The 20,005-nt window shown below is 45.8% G+C and overlaps 1 protein-coding gene across 1 annotated transcript in view; it reads right to left on the minus strand.

Annotated features, from left to right (window-relative positions):
* The window catches only part of LOC142765101 (uncharacterized), a 59,374-nt gene extending 42,437 nt beyond the window's left edge, over positions 1 to 16,937 (minus strand). Inside the window, exons 1-4 of the mRNA XM_075865668.1 lie at positions 16,776 to 16,937; positions 12,876 to 12,923; positions 10,324 to 10,383; positions 1,153 to 1,191 (exon numbers count right to left, since the gene is read on the minus strand). Of these exons, the coding sequence (XP_075721783.1) occupies positions 1,153 to 1,191; positions 10,324 to 10,383; positions 12,876 to 12,923; positions 16,776 to 16,854 (226 nt within the window). The 5' untranslated portion in view covers positions 16,855 to 16,937. The remainder of the gene's footprint in view (positions 1 to 1,152; positions 1,192 to 10,323; positions 10,384 to 12,875; positions 12,924 to 16,775) is intronic.
* Positions 16,938 to 20,005: the final 3,068 nt, after the last annotated feature.

Raw genomic sequence — 20,005 nt, forward strand, 5'->3', positions numbered from 1 at the left:
GAAAAAAAAAGAAAAGAAGGAAATGCAGAGACCTTTCTGGGTTGGCAGTGACCTTAACGATGAGCGGTAGGAGTGGTTTTAGAAGCGAGGAAAGAGAAACGAAAGCAGTGCTTTATAAGTTCTAGAAAATGAAAACTTTGTAGTTGTATGCACATGCATATCTATATTTAAAATTTAAAGAGTGAAAGATAACATTAATATTATATGTAGGCTAGGAGTGGTTCCATGTAATACCGGTTATCTCTATTTGAAGTTTGAACGTATCTTGTCTCAAAAGATATTACCGCAATCGTGCTGTATCTTTCAGTGATTCCACGTTGCCCCATGCTACGTTGATTCCTGATGGTTTTAGGGACCTAATGTGTGTATCAAATATGATTCCACGTATTTTCTCTCTCATGGTTACGATAAATTAGTTTGCAAAACGTAAAGCTTTGCTTGGTCGAAATCGTGATCCTGCTGGTTGAAGTGACCGGCAGTGGATTTTGGCGAATCGTTCTTTGTGTTTGCACGGTGGCCGTTCAGTCTTACGTGAATTAGCAGCCCAGTTTCACCAATATATTTTTTTTACAGGTGTCACACTCAAGACAGTATATTAGGTTATTTGAAGTGCAGGTGAAGCTTGGTTTGACGTTGTCAATGTAATCAAATGTTGTGCTTTTTACGATGGTAGCAGGCTATATATGTTCACAGGTAATGCATATGGGCTGGCCACAGTGACCGGACGCTGTTTTAGTCTTTGCTTTAGGTTTTGCGTGAACAAGCATGCCTTTAAAGTTAGCGTTGCGTGTGACGAAATATGGATGGTGTGACGAAATCAGCAATATCGCTGGAGTAAAATGAAATCATCTTAATGGATGGCAGAGGCTGTTATCCGGCACTCTATGTGACTAGGCGGATTGTAATCATGATCACGATGCGTGCGATGATACGAATATTTTTTTTGAAACAACAAAGTGCAATGACATTGTCACTTTACCGCTTCACACAAGAACACTACAGACAGCTGCACATACCACCAGGGATGTTAATGAGATTGAAGGCGTATAACCAGTATTCAAACGGGCAACAAATATGACTTCAACAAATATAAGTAGATCCACAACATCTAATTGGAAATCACTTTATTGAGCAAGACAAACAAGCACTCACCTGCACTTCCCGACCCAGGCTTTTTTGTCTTGTACTTCCCTGGTAAATGTATGTGAAATAAACGTTAGTCAGGGCTCCGCTTCAAATATTTCTCATGTAAACTGTTATCTATGCACAGGCCGCCAATATTTATGGAAAGAACCACTACGTGTGCTGAATCAGCTTACCGCAGAAAATAAGTCATTTTTGATATGCCGTTGTGCAATTAAAGCCACTTAAAAAAAAAACTCTTAGCGAACTTCGGTGACTTTTTCTTAGTGAACTTCTTAGCAATTTCTTTGCGAACTTCGATGACTTTGCGCGTATCTATCTATCTATCTATCTATCTATCTATCTATCTATCTATCTATCTATCTATCTATCTATCTATCTGTCTATCTATCTAGCCACCTACGACATTTAGCTCTCCTGGCCGTTTCGATAATAGTATCAATACCAAACTTTGTATGGCATAAGATGACTGTAGGGAGAACACATTTGACTAGTCATAACATGAAAATCATGACATGGATGTCATAAATGTCATGATTTATATTTCATGGTCCTGCAGCTCTTGTGGTTGTTTCGTTGACATGGCATGTTGCCAAACTGGTATGGTATGACATTATTGCATGGCGAACACAAGCGACAGACACTAACATGAAAATCATGACATGCGCGTTATGTAACAACATGACTAAATGCCAAGCTCATGATGCGCTCGTGGTCGTTCCGCTAGCTTCGCATATGCCAAATATGGTATTACGGAACGTGAATGGATGACGAAGGTATGTGACTGGTTCAAACATGATAATCATGAGATGTGTGTCATGTGAGAACATGACAACATGCCACAGTCAAGGCGCCAATACATTTCGACGTGACGCGGTGCGCGTGCTCACTGGCGTTCATTTCGTCAGGTCACGCCAGCGTTGCCCCGCCAAGCACCGGTCCTGCCATATACTCGCAGGCGCACGCCACGCTGCGTTGCTTTGACGCATGCATGCGCGTTTTAGCGCGTCCGGCGTCCCTCCGTCACGAAAAGAGCAGACGCAGTGTTGTCTGCGTAACACATTGGCGCGAAATGCAGCATGTCGCATTTCGTGCCAGTCAAGGTCGGGCCACGCCGACGGACGCTGATTGCGCCGGTCACGCCTGGCGTCAGACTATAGAGTGCGCGCGTTTTGCTAGCGTAGCGTCGCTGTGCCCAGCGTGCGCGTGCGTCAACGCTACACTGAAGTATATTGGGCCCTTCATGATGCGCTCGTGGCCATTTTGCTAGCTTCACATATACCAAATTTTGTGTTACGTGACGTCAATGGGTGACAAAAGTATTTGATTGGTGCAAACATGATAATCCTGACACGCGTGTCATGACAACATACCACGCTCATAGCATGCTCGCGGTCGTTTCGCTAACTCCACATATGGTATATTTGGTATCACGCGACGTGAATATATGACGAAGGTAAACGACACATCTAAACATAATAATCATGACCTCGTAACATTGCGCTGATTTTAAAGTGAGATATCGCCACATTCCATTTTCCAAGTTTTGTTATCATCCCAAAACACTACACAATCCTCAGCGCAAACCGTGCCTGTAGTTTTCGAGAAGCTTCCGGACTGTAGTAGATCATTTCGATAAAATCACGCCTACTCTGCGAACTGTACAGATTATTCTGGAACTGGGGCACCGCCAGCGATAACGCTAGAACATTCGACGGCAAGAGTATAAATGCCGACGCGCTTCGCCGCTTGTGAGTAGTTAATCGACGGCCGATGCTGCGTTCACTGCTATTTGTGCAAGACTGCTACTGTAATCGAACTTTCCGTTTAACGGGCACAGGTTCGCCCAAATAAACAGTTAAATCCCAACATAAAGTCTCCTCCTGTCTTCGGCCACGTCACGAGCCCGTGACATCTGGTGGAGGTGCTGCTTCTTTCATGTACCGGACGCCCCCGTCAAGCCGTGAGCCCAGACCACGTCGCGGAGAAGACACCAACGCCAACCAAGAGCAGCGAACAAGCCGCCGACAGCAAGGTCTGCCACCGGAGTACGGGCTTTTACAAGACAAGGCGCGGGAGACCAAGGCCATGACCTCGACTGCAGCGACGATGACAACCGCAGCGTTCCAGCCCGCGATCTTCATTCATCAACCCAGGGAACCACCAATTTTCCATGGGTCATTGTTCGAAGACCCGGAGTCCTGGCTAGAAACAAACGACCGTGTGGCCGCCCTCAACCACTGGGACCATGACGAAAAGCTCCGTCGTGTGTTCTTCTATTTGGAAGACACCGCAAGGACCTGGCTCGAAAATCGGGAGTCCGCGCTCCGAACGTGGGATGTTTTCTGCGGTGCATTATTGCAAACGTTCGCGAGCGTCGCTCGCAAAGAGAGGGCCGCTGCTTTATTAGAGACCCGGGTTCAGCTACCAAGTGAAAATGTCGCGATTTTCACAGAAGAAATTACCCGCCTATTCCGTCACGCTGACCCAGACATGCCCGAAGAGAAAAAAAGTTCGTTTCCTCATGCGAGGGGTCAAACAGGAGCTCTTCGCGGGACTGATGAGAAATTTGCCAAACACCGTCCAAGAATTTGTAGCCGAAGCGACCACTATTGAAAAGACCCTGGACACGCAAACCCGACAGTATAATCGTCTCCTGACGCCAAAATGCGCTGCTGCTCAAGCCAGTAACTCCAAGGACCTGCGTGCAACAATCCGAGCGATCGTGCGGGAAGAGCAGCCCAAGCTGTTGCCTTCGGCGCAGCCTCCAGTGGATTCGATCGCCGACATTGTGCGAGAAGAAGTTCGGCAATCGCTTCGAATTCCCCAAGCACCGTAGCCCGAGCCGGAAGCTATGAGCTACGCCGCTGCAGTGCGCCACAATGCTCCTCCCCGTCCACGCCAAAACGCCGCCCCATCGCACTTCCTTCGAGAGACGCCACCGCCAGCACCACCCCCAACGATATCATACCGTTCGCCAGCGGACCAGCGCAGTGCGCTGAGGAAGACTGACGTCTGGCGCGCCCCTGACCCCCGCCCACTCTGCTACCACTGCGGCGAGGCCGGACACACATACCGCCGTTGCCAGTACCGACAGATGGGACTGCGTGGCTTCGCCGCCAATGCACCGCGTCCACAGCCAGGAGAACGGCCACGTGACATCGCTGACTACCTGGCAGGAACTCAGTGGACACGACGAAGCCCTTCGCGTTCGCCGTCGCCCAGCCGCCGCACGTCACCGCACCACCGGCAGTACTCCGGCCCAACGCGGGGCCGGTCTCCTAGCCCGTATCCGGAAAATAAAGGGCAGCAACCGATGGAGGTGCGGTGTCTGTGCGACGAACTACCGAAGATCCTCCGACGACGACGACGCCGTGACAGAGTTTCCGAACACAACGCCAACCAGGCAAAGCCCTGACGGCGAAACCTCACTTACCGAAGGTGATCTAACGACGTAACATGGAAGCAGCGGAACAAGCCGACGCAGCCGTGACCCGACGCCACGCCCTAACTGTAATACGAGATGGCGAACTAGCGACTTCGACGTTCTTATCGACGGCCACAGTGTGACTGGTCTCATCGATACTGGAGCCGACTACTCCGTCATCAGTGGGTCGTTCGCCGCGAAGTTAAAGAAAGTTACGACAGCTTGGGAAGGCCCTGAAATCCGTACAGCCGGAGGTCATCTCATAATGCCTGCAGGAATCTGCACAACGAGAGTCAACATTCACGGCGGTATTTATCCTACAGACTTCGTAGTTCTACAGCGTTGCTCGAGAGATGACATCCTAGGCATGGACTTCTTATGCCTCCGTGGTGCTGTCATCAACCTAAAAATAAAGTCGATAACGTTATCCACTAAAGAAGCACTACCACCGCGCACGCCGTCAAGAAACCATGCCTTGAATGTGCTGGAAGAACAAGTCACCATTCCGCCTCGCTCAAGCGTCATTGTTTCAGTCGGCGCTGCTAAATCACCTGACTTGGAAGCCGTCATTGAAGGCAGTCAGCATCTGTTAGTAACCCGAAATATTTGGATCGTAAGAGGAATGGCAGAGCTGCAGGGAGGCAAAGCAACGGTTATTCTCACGAATTTCAGCAATGAGTACAAACATGTGAACAAAGGAACAAAAGTCACATACATCGAAGAAATTGTCGAAGCCACCAGTGCTTTCGCCCTCGCCGATTCTGCATAACCTGCTCAGAGGAATCAAGCCCCTCCCATAGCTTTTGATGTCAATCCCAGACTTCCGAACCATAAGCAAGAACAGCTCAAGGCCCTGATCCAGCAATACGAAGATTGCTTTTCGTCGTCATCGAAATTCGGCAGACCCCAATCACGAAACATTGCATCATAACCGAAGAAAATGCCAGACCACTCCGTCAGAGTCCGTACAGGGTTTCGACGCGAGAACGTGAGGCCATGAAGAGACAAGTTGATGAAGTGCTGCGGGATGACATTATCCAGCCGTCCAAGAGTCCATGGGCATCCCCCGTGGTGTTAGTGAAGAAAAGGGATGGGACCCTACGTTTCTGCGTCGATTATCGCCGCCTGAACTAAATCACAAGAAAGGACGTGTATCCTCTCCCACGAATAAACGACGCACTTAATCGGCTCCATAACGCCAAGTACTTTTCGTCAATGGACCTCAAGACTGGCTATTGGCAAATCGAAGTCGACAAAAGAGACCTAGAGAAGACGGCGTTTATAACACCGGACGGCCTCTTCGAGTTTAAGGTGATGCCCTTCTGTCTTTGCTCACCGCCTGCAATTTTTCAACGCGTTATGGACTATACTGGCAGGATTGAAGTGGCGGACTTGCTTTGTGTACTTGTACGACGTTGTCGTGTTTTCCTCGAGTTTCGACGAGCATATTCGGCGCCTTGAAGCTGTACTTCAAGCCATCAAGACGTCCGGGCTCACACTGAAGCCAGAAATGTGCAGATTTGCGTACGAGGAGCTCTTGTTTCTGGGGCACGTTATTAACAAGTCTGTATTTCGTCCCGATTAAAGGAAAACAGCAGCCATCGCCGACTTCCCGCCGCCCACTGACAAGAAAGCCGTGCGCCGAGTTCTGGGCCTGTGCGCCTATTATAGGTGGTTCGTGAAAAACTTCGCCCGCATCGCCGATCCTCTCACTAACCTTACCAAGGCCGACGTGGAGTTCAAGTGGGAAACGCCACAGGAACACGCTTTCCAGAGCTTAAACATCGCCTCCAGACGCATTCGTTACTTGCCCATTTCGACGAATTCAATAAAAGTTTATCCGATAAATAAAAGTTTATTCAATAAATAAAAGTTTATCCAATCCAATCGACGAATTCACTGAGACAGAAATACACACTGACGCAAGCACGGTAGGTCTTGGCGCTGTTCTTGTGCAGAGAGCTGACGGACTTGAAAGGGTTATTAGTTACGCCAGCCAATCGCTATCCAAAGCAGAAGCCAATTATTCCACAACAGAAAAGGAGTGCCTCGCCATCATCTGGGCTACGTCGAAATTTCGCCCCTACCTCTACGGCAGGCCTTTCGAAGTTGTGAGCGACCACCAAGCCTTGTGTTGGCTAGCCACCTTGAAGGACCCTTTAGGTTGCCTCGCACGATGGAGCCTGAGACTTCAAGAATATAACATTACTGTCATTTACAAGTCCGGCAAGAAACACTCCGACGCCGACTGTTTCTCTCGTGCGCCTGTCGACCAACCACCACCCGACGACCCGGATGACGACCACTTTTTGGGAACGATAACTACCGACAACTTCGCTGAACGACGGCGGGCCGACCCGGAACTTAAGGCCCTAATAGAACACCTCGAAGGCAGGACCGCCGAAGTCCCGAAGGTATTCAAGCGCGCACTTGCGTCGTTCTTCCTGCGAAACGGTCTTCTACAAAAGAAAAACTTTTCGCCGCTTTGAGATAAGTACCTCCTTGTGGTGCCTTCAGCCCTGCCACCAGAACTCCTGCAGACCCTGCACGATGATCTGACGGCAGGGCACCTCGGTGTTTCTCGCACGCTCGCGAGGATACATGAAAGGTGCTACTGGCCACGTCTTACCACCGACGTCACTCGTTATGTGAGGACATGCCGGGACTGTCAGCGACGCAAGGCACCGCCGACAATGCCAGCGCGACAAGGCCAGCGGGACCGACAGCCGCCGTTACAATTTTCGACGACGCTTCGTGGAATACCAGCCCGGTGAACGTGTTTGGGTGTGGACGCCGATACGCCGACGTGGACTAAGTGAAAAGCTTCTGCGACGGTACTTCGGACCATACAGGGTAATTAGACGTCTCGGCCCACTTTATTCGACGGCATCACGAACTCTCAACGACGCCGATCGTGACCTGAAGTCGTCCATGTCGCGCGCCTCAAGCCGTTTCATGCGCGTTAACAAACTAAAACAGTGTTTTTTGTATTATTATTGTATCGTAATTTATTCATTGTACTTCCTTGCATTATTGTTGTACCTCCATTTTCAGTTAAAACATCGGACTATGCCTTTTTCAGAGTGGGGCAATGCCACGTTCCATTTCCCATGTTTTGTTATCGTCCCAAAACACTACACAATTTTCAGCGCAAACCGCACCTGCAGTTTTCGAGAAGCTTCCAGACTGTAGTAGACCATTTCGATAAGATCACGCCTATTTTGCGAACTGTACAGATTATTCTGGAACTTACGCAACCACCAGCGATAACGCTAGAACATTCGACGGCAAGAGTATAAATGCCGACGCGCTTCGCCACTTGTCAGTAGTTGATCGAAGGGCGACGCTCCGTTCACTGCTATCTTTGCAAGACTGCTACTGTAATTAGACTTTCCGTTTAACGGGCACAGGTTCACCCAAATAAACAGTTAAATCCAACATAAAGTCTCCTCCTGTTTTCGGCCACGTCACGACCACGTGACAATATCAACCTTTCTCATTCGTGCTTCGCATATAATCGATTTCCACTGTACATAGGAAATGTCATTTTTTTATTATAGAAAACTACCTACTCATAGTACCGGAAGCCGCAGTATAGTCGTGAGGAGGGTTCTTCGCTCATGTGACACAACTCAGCTCCATATCAGTCTTCCCTCGGGACCGATTCGTGAGGCCAAGGAGATCCGCGTCCTTGGCCTCTTCATACACCACCAACGCAAGGCCGACACCACAATAGCCAAACTTCGCACGGTGGGAGACCAGGTGAGCCGTATGGTCCGCCGGGTCTCCAACCAGCGGGGCGGATTACGAAGCAGGGATGCAATGCGGCTTGCCCACGCTTTCGTAACGAGTAGAATACTCTACTCGACTCCCTACTTGCGCCTACGCAAACACGAGGATGATCAACTCGAGGTCATCCACCGTAAAGTTATCAAGCGGGCTCTCGACGTCCCTATCACCACGTCTAACCAGAGAATTCAGGCCCTAGGCGTGGTGAATACCTACCGGGACCTTCGAGAAGCCCACCTCGTTAACCAATACACGCGCCTTGCACAGACCCCTTCCGGCCGCCGCCTCTTGGACCGAATACACATCAAACACGATTACTATATTGAGGAAAGGGTGAGAGTGCCAGAACCCTGGAGACGCGCCCTCCGGGTCCGACCCCTTCCACGCAACATGTCCAAAGAAAACCACAGTTGTCGCCGCCAGGCGCACGCGGAAGCGTTGCAGCGACACTTTGGTCAAGAGGAACACGTGTGCTACGTGGATGTTGCCGGCCCGCACCATGGAGGGTGGTATACTGCCGCAGTCATACACAACGCAAACACCGTAAACGGGCTCACTTTCAAAGCCTACAGCGCAACACACGCGGAGGAGATTGCCATCGCTCTGGCTCTCACCTATCCCTCTTCTAAACATATCATCACCGACTCACGAGGGGCCTGTCGGAACTATCAACTAGGGTGGGCTTCACCGCTTGCTCAGCGCATACTGGAACCTAGCTGCCGAAACGTTAATCCAACTCCGCGAAATCTGGTTTGGGCACCCGGTCACCAAGGACTCAGGGGTAACGAACAGGCCGATCAGGCCGCCCGCGCACTCTCTTCCCGGGCTATCTCCCTGTCTTTGGAAGCCTACTCGCAATCAGACAATTCGGCCCTTTCATTCAAAGATATTACCAATTACTACAAGGAGGAGCACCGGCGCTATCCAGACCCTTGTAAGGGACTGCATCGCGCTGACGAGCGCCTCCTTTTAAAACTGTTTACCAATACTGTACTGTGCCCGGCGGTGCTAAAACATTTCAATTCATCCTTTGATGGCACGTGCCAGTTCTGTGGTGAGGTGGCTGACACCTTTCACATCGTCTGGGCGTGCCAGTCTAATCCATCTATCCCCCCCAACGCCAATCCCACGAGAGAGGACTGGGAGGCGGCCCTGCTCGGCTGTCAAGACCTGAAGGCCCAAGAGGCTCTGGTCCAACGGGCGCGGGTGGCGTTGCTTGCCAATGGAGCCCCGGAATAGGGGTTCCACCTAGTGCTGTGAGGGTAGGAGGCCAATAAGGCCCCAACCCAATCACCTCTCTGTAACCATTTAATGGTTATTAAATGTTTTCACCACCACCACCCCCGCTCATGTATGTACAGTGTCAATTTTTATGAAAGGGCTGCTGGCAGAGCGTTCAAGCGGAAACGAGAGCAACCACAATCTCCTTTCACGTCATCTCGCGGCGAGCAAAACAATTTGTTGCTGATATGGAACCAGCAGCAAGATTGCAACCCCTCTTCCTTAAAGCGTTTGCGCGAAAGCCGATAATTGCCTTGAAGGCGGAAGGGTTGCAATATTGCCGTTCTATATCAGCAACAAATGGTTGTTTTGCTCACAGCGAGATGACGCGAAAAGAGACTATGGCTGCTCTTGCTCTCGCTTGGACGCGCTGCCAGCAGCCGCCGGAGCGCGCAGGCCACGCGCCGCCGTGTTCCCCTTCATGAAAATTGACACTGTAGAACACCGAAGACGAGACTGGTTTTTCCGAAACATGGGCATTTTAAAGCTATTGTGTTAATAACATTGCTAGCGCTTTCACTCTACGAGTGTCACTAGTTAGCTGTATTATCTTTTTTATAGTGCGACGTGATGACTTCATCCGATGACCAAGATGTCTACAATGCTCTTGCTTTGACGAAACATAGATAATATAAAATTATGACCCCATATGTACTATACCATATAAAATTATTCATACTCACCCCGAGTTCCAGATTTTTTTGGGTGTTTTTTCACACGTGTTGCTCCGGGTTTGCCTCGGCCTAGCAGAAATATACACGGCATTGTTTTACAAAGCATTCAAGAAATCCGTAAGTAGCAATCATCGTAGATTTTAGTTCCAGTACCATGTAAATAACAACTATGAGCGCCAGCCCTATCACCAACAATAAAGCATGTTGCTTTTCGTATGATTGTGACTGTCCGGAAGTTAGTTTATTTATTTATTTATTTTTAGGGGCGAAGCTCCTTAGGGCGTGGGCTGTGCGTCCCCTGTATGTAGCCACCTCTAGTTTAGTTCTTGCAGTGTTCACTAGATGGCGGTACCGTCCCCTGTATGTAGCCATCTCTAGTTTAGTTTTTGCAGTGTTCACTAGATGGCGGTACCGTCTCCTGTATGTAGCCACCTCTCGTTTAGTTCTTGTAGTGTTTACTAGATGGTGGTACTTGTAGCTGATGATGAAAAGATGCAAGATGTTATAAACTAGAAAGCGGTACTTGTAGTTGATGAAAGACGCGAGATCTTATAAAATAGGAATGATGTCACATATGGCGCGTGTCATTGGTTGAAGTCAATCGTTCGATTTAGTGCGGCGACATACGCTAGGGGGAGCGATGTAATAAAATCGAGGGGGCAAAGTGTACAGAGGATTCATGGTTTACCAGGTTTACCTCCGGAGATTGGCCCACTCATCATCATTCACTTCGTGGATATGGCGGCACTTTTTGTTACCCTCAATCTCCGGAGCATTACAAATGGGAGTGAGTTACAACAGGAAAAAATACTAAACAGCAAAACAAAACTTGCTATATTTTATCGTAAAGAAGACTAAAGCCAAATCACATCTCTAATCAGTAAAACGAGAAATAAATTACCAGTTCTATGTACTATAGACAACGCTCATCTGCTTAGATGCCAACACTTCCTAAAGTAGCACCCAGACCACCGTGTGGTGAACACATTGTTCGTGACCTTGGCTTGCCTCTTCGTTCCAGAGCACTGTTATACAAATTAAGAGTGGGCTCTTAGCGTGAACGATTACGCCATCAATGGCATATTGGCAGTCCATTGTGCGCTGCTTGTGGCTCCTGCGACACACTTGAGCATCTCAGTACACTGTCCCGCATTTGCTTCGCAGTGGACTTTGCTGATTAAGAAATATAAATTCCTGGGGCTTGAGTGCACGACTCTAGACGATCTTTCTAAAAAGATGTTCTTCCCGACACGACTAGGTCCATCGTGTTCTACTTACTTTTATAGACCAAACATACCTTGCCACCTGTTTAGAGTCAGTTTTTTTTTTGCTTATACTTGTCAACGTCTTCGTCTTTTTTTTTTCTTTCCTCATCTTCTTTCCTCTTTCTCCCCTCTAAGCTTTGTTCCCTCTGTTTCTTCCCTCCTCCCGAAAGAGTGAGCAGGCGTTGTGCCCCTCCAGGTGGCAGTTGCCAGCTTGCTCTCTCCCTGTTTCCTCTGTGTCCTTGTGTATCCGAGTAGGCGAATGAAATGAACAAATAAATATTCTCAAATTTTGTGAACGTAGCAGTAAAACACGATGGAATGTGTTCAGTGACTGTGACGCACACATTCGTGTTTGATCTCCACATGGCGTCTCAGAGCTTATGGCCAACTTCCTCTAGAAACCCAAGAACTCTTTTGTTAGCTCCTCGAACAAAACACAATGTTGCATGTTAGAGCCGCCAAGTCCTTACAAAAATAGTGGAAACGGCCATCATCATCAAAATGCTTGACCTGCTGATGCGTAGGGCGTGCAAGAATCTATTTCACTCTCAAAAAATATCTTGTACTTATATACGTGCAGTGGTATAGATGCCAGAAAAATATAACAGAACCGCCTTCGACGCGCGAATGTGTATGGTACCAAAATTATTTTTTTCGCAAGCACTTTTTCATTGACGAGAGTAGCGATGCGGTCTTCTTAATATGTTATGCTTCTTGGATGTGGGTGCGAAAAGATAAGGACGAAGAAAAGAAAGTACCCACACACCAGTGCTCCACATGTGCCAGTGCATGAAGATGTCATACCTTGAAAGGGGTATGGCACCCTCATGATTGCCGCCAAGAGCAGCCCGAGCGGCATTATCGACGTGTTCATTTGTTATGAAGCCACTGAAACGCCACGTGGTGTCCTTTCTTACGTGATGTGTATATATGCCAAATTTGAGATACGAGCTGTTCGTATGACCCACAACGCAGTGCTGATAGAGCAGATTGTAGGGCTGCCTTGAAGTTGGCGAACATCGACCACTTTTGAGATGTTTCCCAATAGACCAAACGAAGGCGCTATCAGTTTGGGCTGTTATTGCTGGCTGAAGGTGCTCACGTCCATAATAGGTGGCCTAACCACGCGGGGAAATTGTTTTTGACCAGCAGCTAAGCAAACAGTTTTTTTATTACAAACAGGTAAGGCAACACTTTTTCTCATTATAATCCTTTTCAATATGTTCAAACAAGCGAACTTTAAAAGGGACAGGCCACCGCATGATTTTCTCCATGCGAGACAGTAAGGATACTCACTCGGCTTCCGTGACGAAAGTTTTTTTGCTCGTCCGACCTTAACGGATGCTGTCATAAAAAAAAAGAAAGGTCTTGTCACATATATGTTGTTTGAAACGCATGTTACTTATAAATCAGGTTACAAGTTATCAAACGTACACAATTGTCTCTTTGGCATGTTTACACGAAGAGCAAGGATCCTAGGCAGAGTTACGAGTAATCATTGACTTGCTTGTTATAGCTAAAGTGGATTCTTGGGCATCTTGCTACTGCATTGCAGAAAATAAAACATCGCGAAAGACTGGACACTAAATCGTGGAGAGGGGGGGGGGGGGCAAAACAATAGCACTGACTCACAACAACATTCATTCGTCTACACCACGCAATATATATTTGAGCAGTCCTAAACAAAGAACGCTGGAAGAATGATAAGCACTGCTAATATGATAAATAGGAATAAAAAGTATCACCCTTATCCCATAAAAAATAAAACATCTTCGTATTATCTTGAAGTAATTGATAATTTAATAGCTGCTTTACTAGCGATTACGATAGGAAGAACATTTCTGCCATTTCCGCCTAAAGTGCAAATCAATAACAGCGCCCAGTTCGTGATATGTTTTATTAACAAGTGAAATCTAGCGATGGCTGCGCATGGGTGCAGGTCAACCACACATCGAAGTCACGGGCATGCTCCGTCACGCATAGAAGCATGAAGGGGTAAAGGTGGGGAATGCGTGAATCGCTCAAGAACTGTGGATAAGGCACGAGTGGGTGCAGTTCATGGAGATCAGCTGACGGCTAATATCTTTCTACGTGGTGCGTTCTACCGCTTACTCTCTCTTAAAAGAACAGACCACAACGACAGCACTTCGACTCCTGCAGCGACCATGTTTCCTTGTTCCAGTGTATCAAAGAGTTACTCCAGATAGCATCTTGAGGAAGTTAGCTTCTAGCCTCATTTCTCATGACATTACAATTTGTTGCTTTCACATTCAGCACTTATAACGGCCCTTCACTTGTGTTGTTTGTAGTCGCAGCATAGTAAAGCGGATAACAGTCACAGAATTTGGGCAAGCTTCACTACAAACATCCGTTCAACTAAAGAAAACTATGAGGCTGTATGTAACCAGCCAGGCAGCTCCTAGCGTAGCATACCTATGCATAGCATAACTATGCACATCATAGTACACCAAGTGAACGGCTAAAAAAGTCCGAGTGAGGTGAATTGATGTAAGGAGAAAAAGGAAGAGAGCAAAGGGAGATATCACAGGATAGCACAGCTGCGTATATGCATCAAGAAGGTGGACCGGGAAAGTAACGGTCATGAGAAGGAATAGAGGGAGAGATGAGGTTCGAGTGTATCGTAACCGTGTATAGACCACTGCAGCAAGAGTTTGTGAAAGGGAAGTGTGAGGAGGGTGAGGGCGGGTATAGCAAAGTTTAGGGGTGGGAAGTGGAGGAGCATAGCGAGTTGGAAGTTGGGGACATGTACGTGTTCAAGAGGAGACTGCAGGGTTAGCCGAAATGAACAGCAGCGGGGGGGGGGGGGGGCGAGGGTGGTGTGACGTTTGTGATAACGTCCTAGGTTTGCACTACTCGGCACTCTACGGCTACGGGTTTTCCCTCAGTTCCTCTGTCCCTTAGTGTTTACGAAACTGAATGGCCCTAAACCAACTCCGATGGATTGTGCTCAAGGTGCCATTCTGACAAAGAATGTCTAACTTACAAGCGCTAAGACCCTTAGGTTCGACACAATCAAGAAAAATAATACCGTCCTGTGTACAGGAGTTGCCAGCGTCAAACAAAATTGAATGCGTGAAAAGAAACAATGAAAAAAATGATCGGAAAACATAGAAAAAGAAAATAGTAAGAGTGAAAAAGTGATAGAAACAAAGGGGAGAAAATAGAGACAAATGAAAAGAATGAATTAATAACATATGAAAACATAAAAAGAAGTAAAACATACCGAGATGAAGAATAGAAGAAAGAAAAGAAGAAAAACAGCAGCTTCAGAAAAAAAGAAGAAAAGGAAAATACAGAGAAATAAAAACAATAAACACAAGGGAAAAACATGAAAGACACAAAAAAGGTAGAAAGGAAGACATTAAAAAGATATAGAAAAACGGTGAGCAAGAGAGAAAGAGAAAAAAAAACATTATAAAGAGAGAGATAGAAACGGAAATATCGAAAGGCAGCAACGAGAAATAAAGATGCAGGGAGTGAGAAATAAAGAAGTAGAATGAAAGAAATAGGAAGAAACTGATACAAAGAAAAGACAAAAAGCGTACAGAAATAGAAAGAACAATAAATATAAAGAATAAAAAGGAAAGTCACCCAGTTGCACTTTTCCTTGAGGCTTGGCAATAGTATGAAACTGCCATATTTTTTTAACTTTCTATTTCACTGCACTGCTATTTTTATGTTAAAGTTGGTCTTTGTGCTGTCTTGATATCTTCAATTGTGTTGCCCTTTGCAGCCTACCTTTTTTTTGTGTAAATGATATATCCAATCTTAATATATACCACTCATATATCAACTCTGAATAACCGACGGTTATCTTTGCTCCTCAGTACATGAATGCCCTGCCCATGTATATTTCTTCTTGATTTACACTAAGATGTCCTTGAGACTAGTTTGTTATTCACCCTGATCAATTCTTTTCCATGATGCTTACGCCTATCCCTTTCCTTTTCACGGCTTGAAACTTAGGCGTACAGATGAGCTTGGGATGCCTGAGTGAATATAGGCCCCGCCACGGTAGTCTAGTGGCTAAGGTACTGGGCTGCTGACCCGCAGGTCACGGGATCCAATCCCGGCTGTGGCAGCTGCATCTCCGATGGAGGCGGCAATGCTGTGGCCCGTGTGCTCAGGTTTGAGTGCACGTTAAAAAACCCCAGGTGGTAGAAATTTCCGGAGCCCTCCACTACAGCGTCTCTCATAATCACATGGTGGTTTTGGGACGTTAAACCCCACATATCAATCAATCAATCTTAGTGGATATCATGGCTGCATTTAGAACAGGACAGGATTGACTGAGGACACGTAGGAAAGGCGTTTGCCCTGCAGTTGGCGTAGTCAGGCTGGCTATTATTATTACTATATTTATTATTATTATTATTATTATTATTATTATTATTATTATTATTATTATTATTATTATCATTATTATTATTATTATTATTATTATTATTATTATTATTATTATTATTATTATTATTATTATTATTATTATTATTATTATTATTATTATTATTATTATTATTATTATTATTATTATTATTATTATTATTATTATGGAGGCTTCTACAGCATGGTCTCTATTTACTTTACAATATCATTCATATGTGATTTCTTATTATTAGCTCTCGAACTAGATTTCGGTAAAGAGTCAGGTTGATGTTGGTTAGGAAATTATGTCTCATTCACCACGCATGAGTTTGGAATCCCATTCCATCTACACTTTTCTGACAAGATATCCTCTGTTCATTGTAAGCAGTCTCAATAGCTGATTGGCACAGATTTCAATGAATTCGCAAAGCCACGCTGATTCCAAAGATGTTGACAAAGCCACTGTCGTGAAATGGCATGAGTATTATAATAGCATGTGATGCTTTTCGCACCAAAACTACAATATAACTGCGGGGCACACCATAGTGTATGAGTTCGGAAACTAATGACCATCTGAGGTTCTTTAAAATGCAACTAAATCTAAGCACACTGGCATCTATCAGTTCCTCTCCATCGAACTCTATACCGTGCACTGCCGCCGGGACCGAACCCACAACTGACGTAGTCAATGGCAGAGCGCCGCAACCCCTGTACCACAGTGGTGGCTCCAAGAAACGAAAGTTTCATCTTTATGAATAGATAACAAGAGAAAGTGTGCAATGATATGTGTTATCCTGAATATTTACTTACTTTTCGCTCTAGCAAGCTCCAATTCTGCGAGTACAATCACGACGACAACAAGTGTGACGGTGACCAAGGCGACCTTCATTTCACATGCATAACCTGATCGGGCAGCCAAGAGAGGACGTAATGCTAACGGTGTTTGTGCACATCTGGTAAACGCGTACGGCTGCCTGCGTCAAAACTCTCCTACCTTGGTATTGTTGCGCATTGTTGCTTAATAAAAGACAATGCGACGGTGGCTGCTTTTGTGTTGTAGAATTTATTTCTATCGGTTTTGTTCAGCTTTGAAGGGTCTACTGTCCTTTATTTCCGCACAAATACAAAATGGTTGAATGGGAGGTCGTGCAAGACATTTTACATTATTAAACTGTCAGTATTTCTTCTCAAGGCAAATGGCAGGAAGACGCTGGATTAGATGACGATCTAGGTGCTTGTTTTGTGTGCTTTCTTCATGTATATGTGTTGTTTGCGCTGACCATCATGTGTATATTCGAACCCAACCAATGTGGTACTTTACTATAGAAAGATTTTTTTAGAACAAAAGCCACTTTGTTCTTTTCTATATCAGTCTTTGCCTTTCTCTAACCGCTTAAATCTTATCACTGTGGTGGTCCTCTCTCAAATTTAGTCTACGCCCAGAATTGGCATAGAACCCGAGCCCATCCGGAACCCCATGGTATATATAGGGGGCATCGCATGTGATTCAAAATTAATATATATCTAGAAACAGGGAATATACATATTGTCTACATTATACCATTTTCGCATGGGCTAAATTAGAGAAAGATATAACATGTAATATAGTTGGTGATTTTAATGTTGCAGACCCTGAATAAAAATTGGGGAACCCTTAAGCTTCGCCTTTAAGAGTTGAACGCTATTTCAATATTTTGTTCCTAACGCGTACTTCGAACACCTAGTCTATGAAATATTTTCAGACTCACTATGCACACTACGGGACCTTATGGCAGCAGTAACGTGTGTTCCTTTTGTAGCGGGTGATTGGCTTGAAATTATCTTGACATGTGTCTACATGTGGACGAAAACGATGATGGCGGATTTAGCGGACACCAGGTAGTGGGCCTATGACTTTTCTTGAGAACGAAGAAGAATATCTCATGGCTCAGCATGTATCCCAACATGTTGAGAGTTCACGACCAATAGCTGACGGTGAATCTGAAACTGCGCCATCGTATTATCAGCCCGCAGGAGCCTCTGCAATAGGCGTCCACAGCCAAAATGAGGAATTTGAAACCGCACCATCGTATTCTCCGTCTACAGCACCCTCTGCAGTAGATATACAGAGTGTAAGTGAAGACAAAGCTGCATATACAATAGATTCCGATGACATGGATTTGGACCCTAGGTCCCTGAAGAGATCTAGATCCCCTGTGTCAAGGAAAACTAACTCACCGAAACAAACAAAGAACAAAAAGTATCTGAAAGAAAAGGAGAGCCTTTCAAAGAGGGATTTCTTGAAAGAAAGCATTCTAGAGAAAGCTATAGCGGAAGCAGCTCTTTCGAAACCATAGGGTCGCTTAAGATTCTCCATTGGAATTGCCGATCAATCCATTCTGCATCTACGGATTTGGTATACTTGACTTCTAAATTCGCTCCTGATATTATAGCATTACAAGAGACATGGCTATCTGTACATAATTTGTTCCATTTAAATAACTTCAAATCTTTTCGATTAGACCGTCCATCGAGAGGTGGGGGTCTAGCTCTCTTTATTAGTAATAGAATTAGTATGAAAGTCAAATGCTCATACAAACATATGTCGCCAGAATGCGAAATTTTGGCAGTAGACATTACACTGCCCAACTGCACTCCTTTCACTTTAGTTAATATGTATTTTCCGGATGGAGTTCAAGACACACGAAGTTTGGATCTAGCTACAAAATCGTGGTGCAAAGACAAAGTTTTAGTTGGAGACTTTAATTCCCAACACACGAGTTGGGGTTTTAGAACTGATCTTAGTGGGAAACGCTTGTGGGAGTGGACAATGGCCAATGACTTGACGTGCCTCAACGTCAGAACCCCCACATTTATTCGTAATCACTCCAGGTCGGCCTTAGATTTAAGTTTTGTCAGTTCAGCCATTAGTACTTCGTCTTGGAAAGCGCTGGACTGTGGCACCAACAGTGACCACTTACCGATAAGTTTTGAAATTTCTTGTCCGATAATTCCATCTTGTTCAAATGTAAGAGTATTTGTAAATTACACTAAATTTAGGAATGACCTGAAGTCCGCACTGGCTTTTCACTCGGAAGAGAGCGATGATAAAAAAGCACTGAAAATAAACGCAGTCATTAAACGATCCTACAAAAGAGCCGAATTTACTGTTGAATCCACAAAAAGAGTATTTAGCCGTTGGTGGAATGATGAATGTACAAGAGAGCACCGACGACGTCAGGCAGCTTGGAAGCAGCTCTTACATAATCAATCCCCACAAAACTGGGCCGATTATAAATTCATTGCTGCGGGCTTTAAAAGAACGGTAGCTCAGGCTAAACAAGATTATGACAGAAGACATTATGAATACCTGTCGAAGCCTAAACATATGAAAGCACTGTTCCGATATATGAGAGCTCGGAAAATCTTGCCATCACCAGTTAATGTAGCTTGTGATAATCTGTCGGCACAAGAAATGACCACTACCTTAGAGGCTATCGGTAAAGGTCTGGAAAGCAGATTCACTTCAGTAGTGCCAAACAACTGGCACAAGTCTACGACAAAGTCTGACTTTGAAGAAGTGACACAGACTGAAGTATTCAACGTGATTAAACATTTACCCTGTGCATCTCCTGGCCCAGATGGAATCACAGTACCCATGATTAAAATTCTGTTCAATTTATCGCCTCGAGACGTCGCCAATGTTATTAACTACTCCTTAAAAAACTCATGGGTGCCGCAGGATTGGAGGATAGCAAAGGTGATTCCTATACTAAAAAAGCCGGGTGGAGGATTAACCGTCGATAATATCAGACCAATCTCTTTAACATCTAACATGGTCAAACTAGTAGAGAGGGTCCTACATAGCCTAGTAACTATCTGGATGGCCGACAATTTAGTAATAAAACCGAACCAAATCGGCTTTCGTAGTGATTTCTCAATTTGGTGTGCCCATGCTGATTTAGAGAGCCGAATACAGCTCGCGCGTAAAAGAAGGCAATACGCTGCTTTAGTAACGCTTGACATAGCCAAGGCGTATGACAGTGTGGAGCACTTCATAT

This window comes from Rhipicephalus microplus, chromosome 6, assembly GCF_043290135.1.
Source record: "Rhipicephalus microplus isolate Deutch F79 chromosome 6, USDA_Rmic, whole genome shotgun sequence".
NCBI lineage: Eukaryota > Metazoa > Arthropoda > Arachnida > Ixodida > Ixodidae > Rhipicephalus > Rhipicephalus microplus.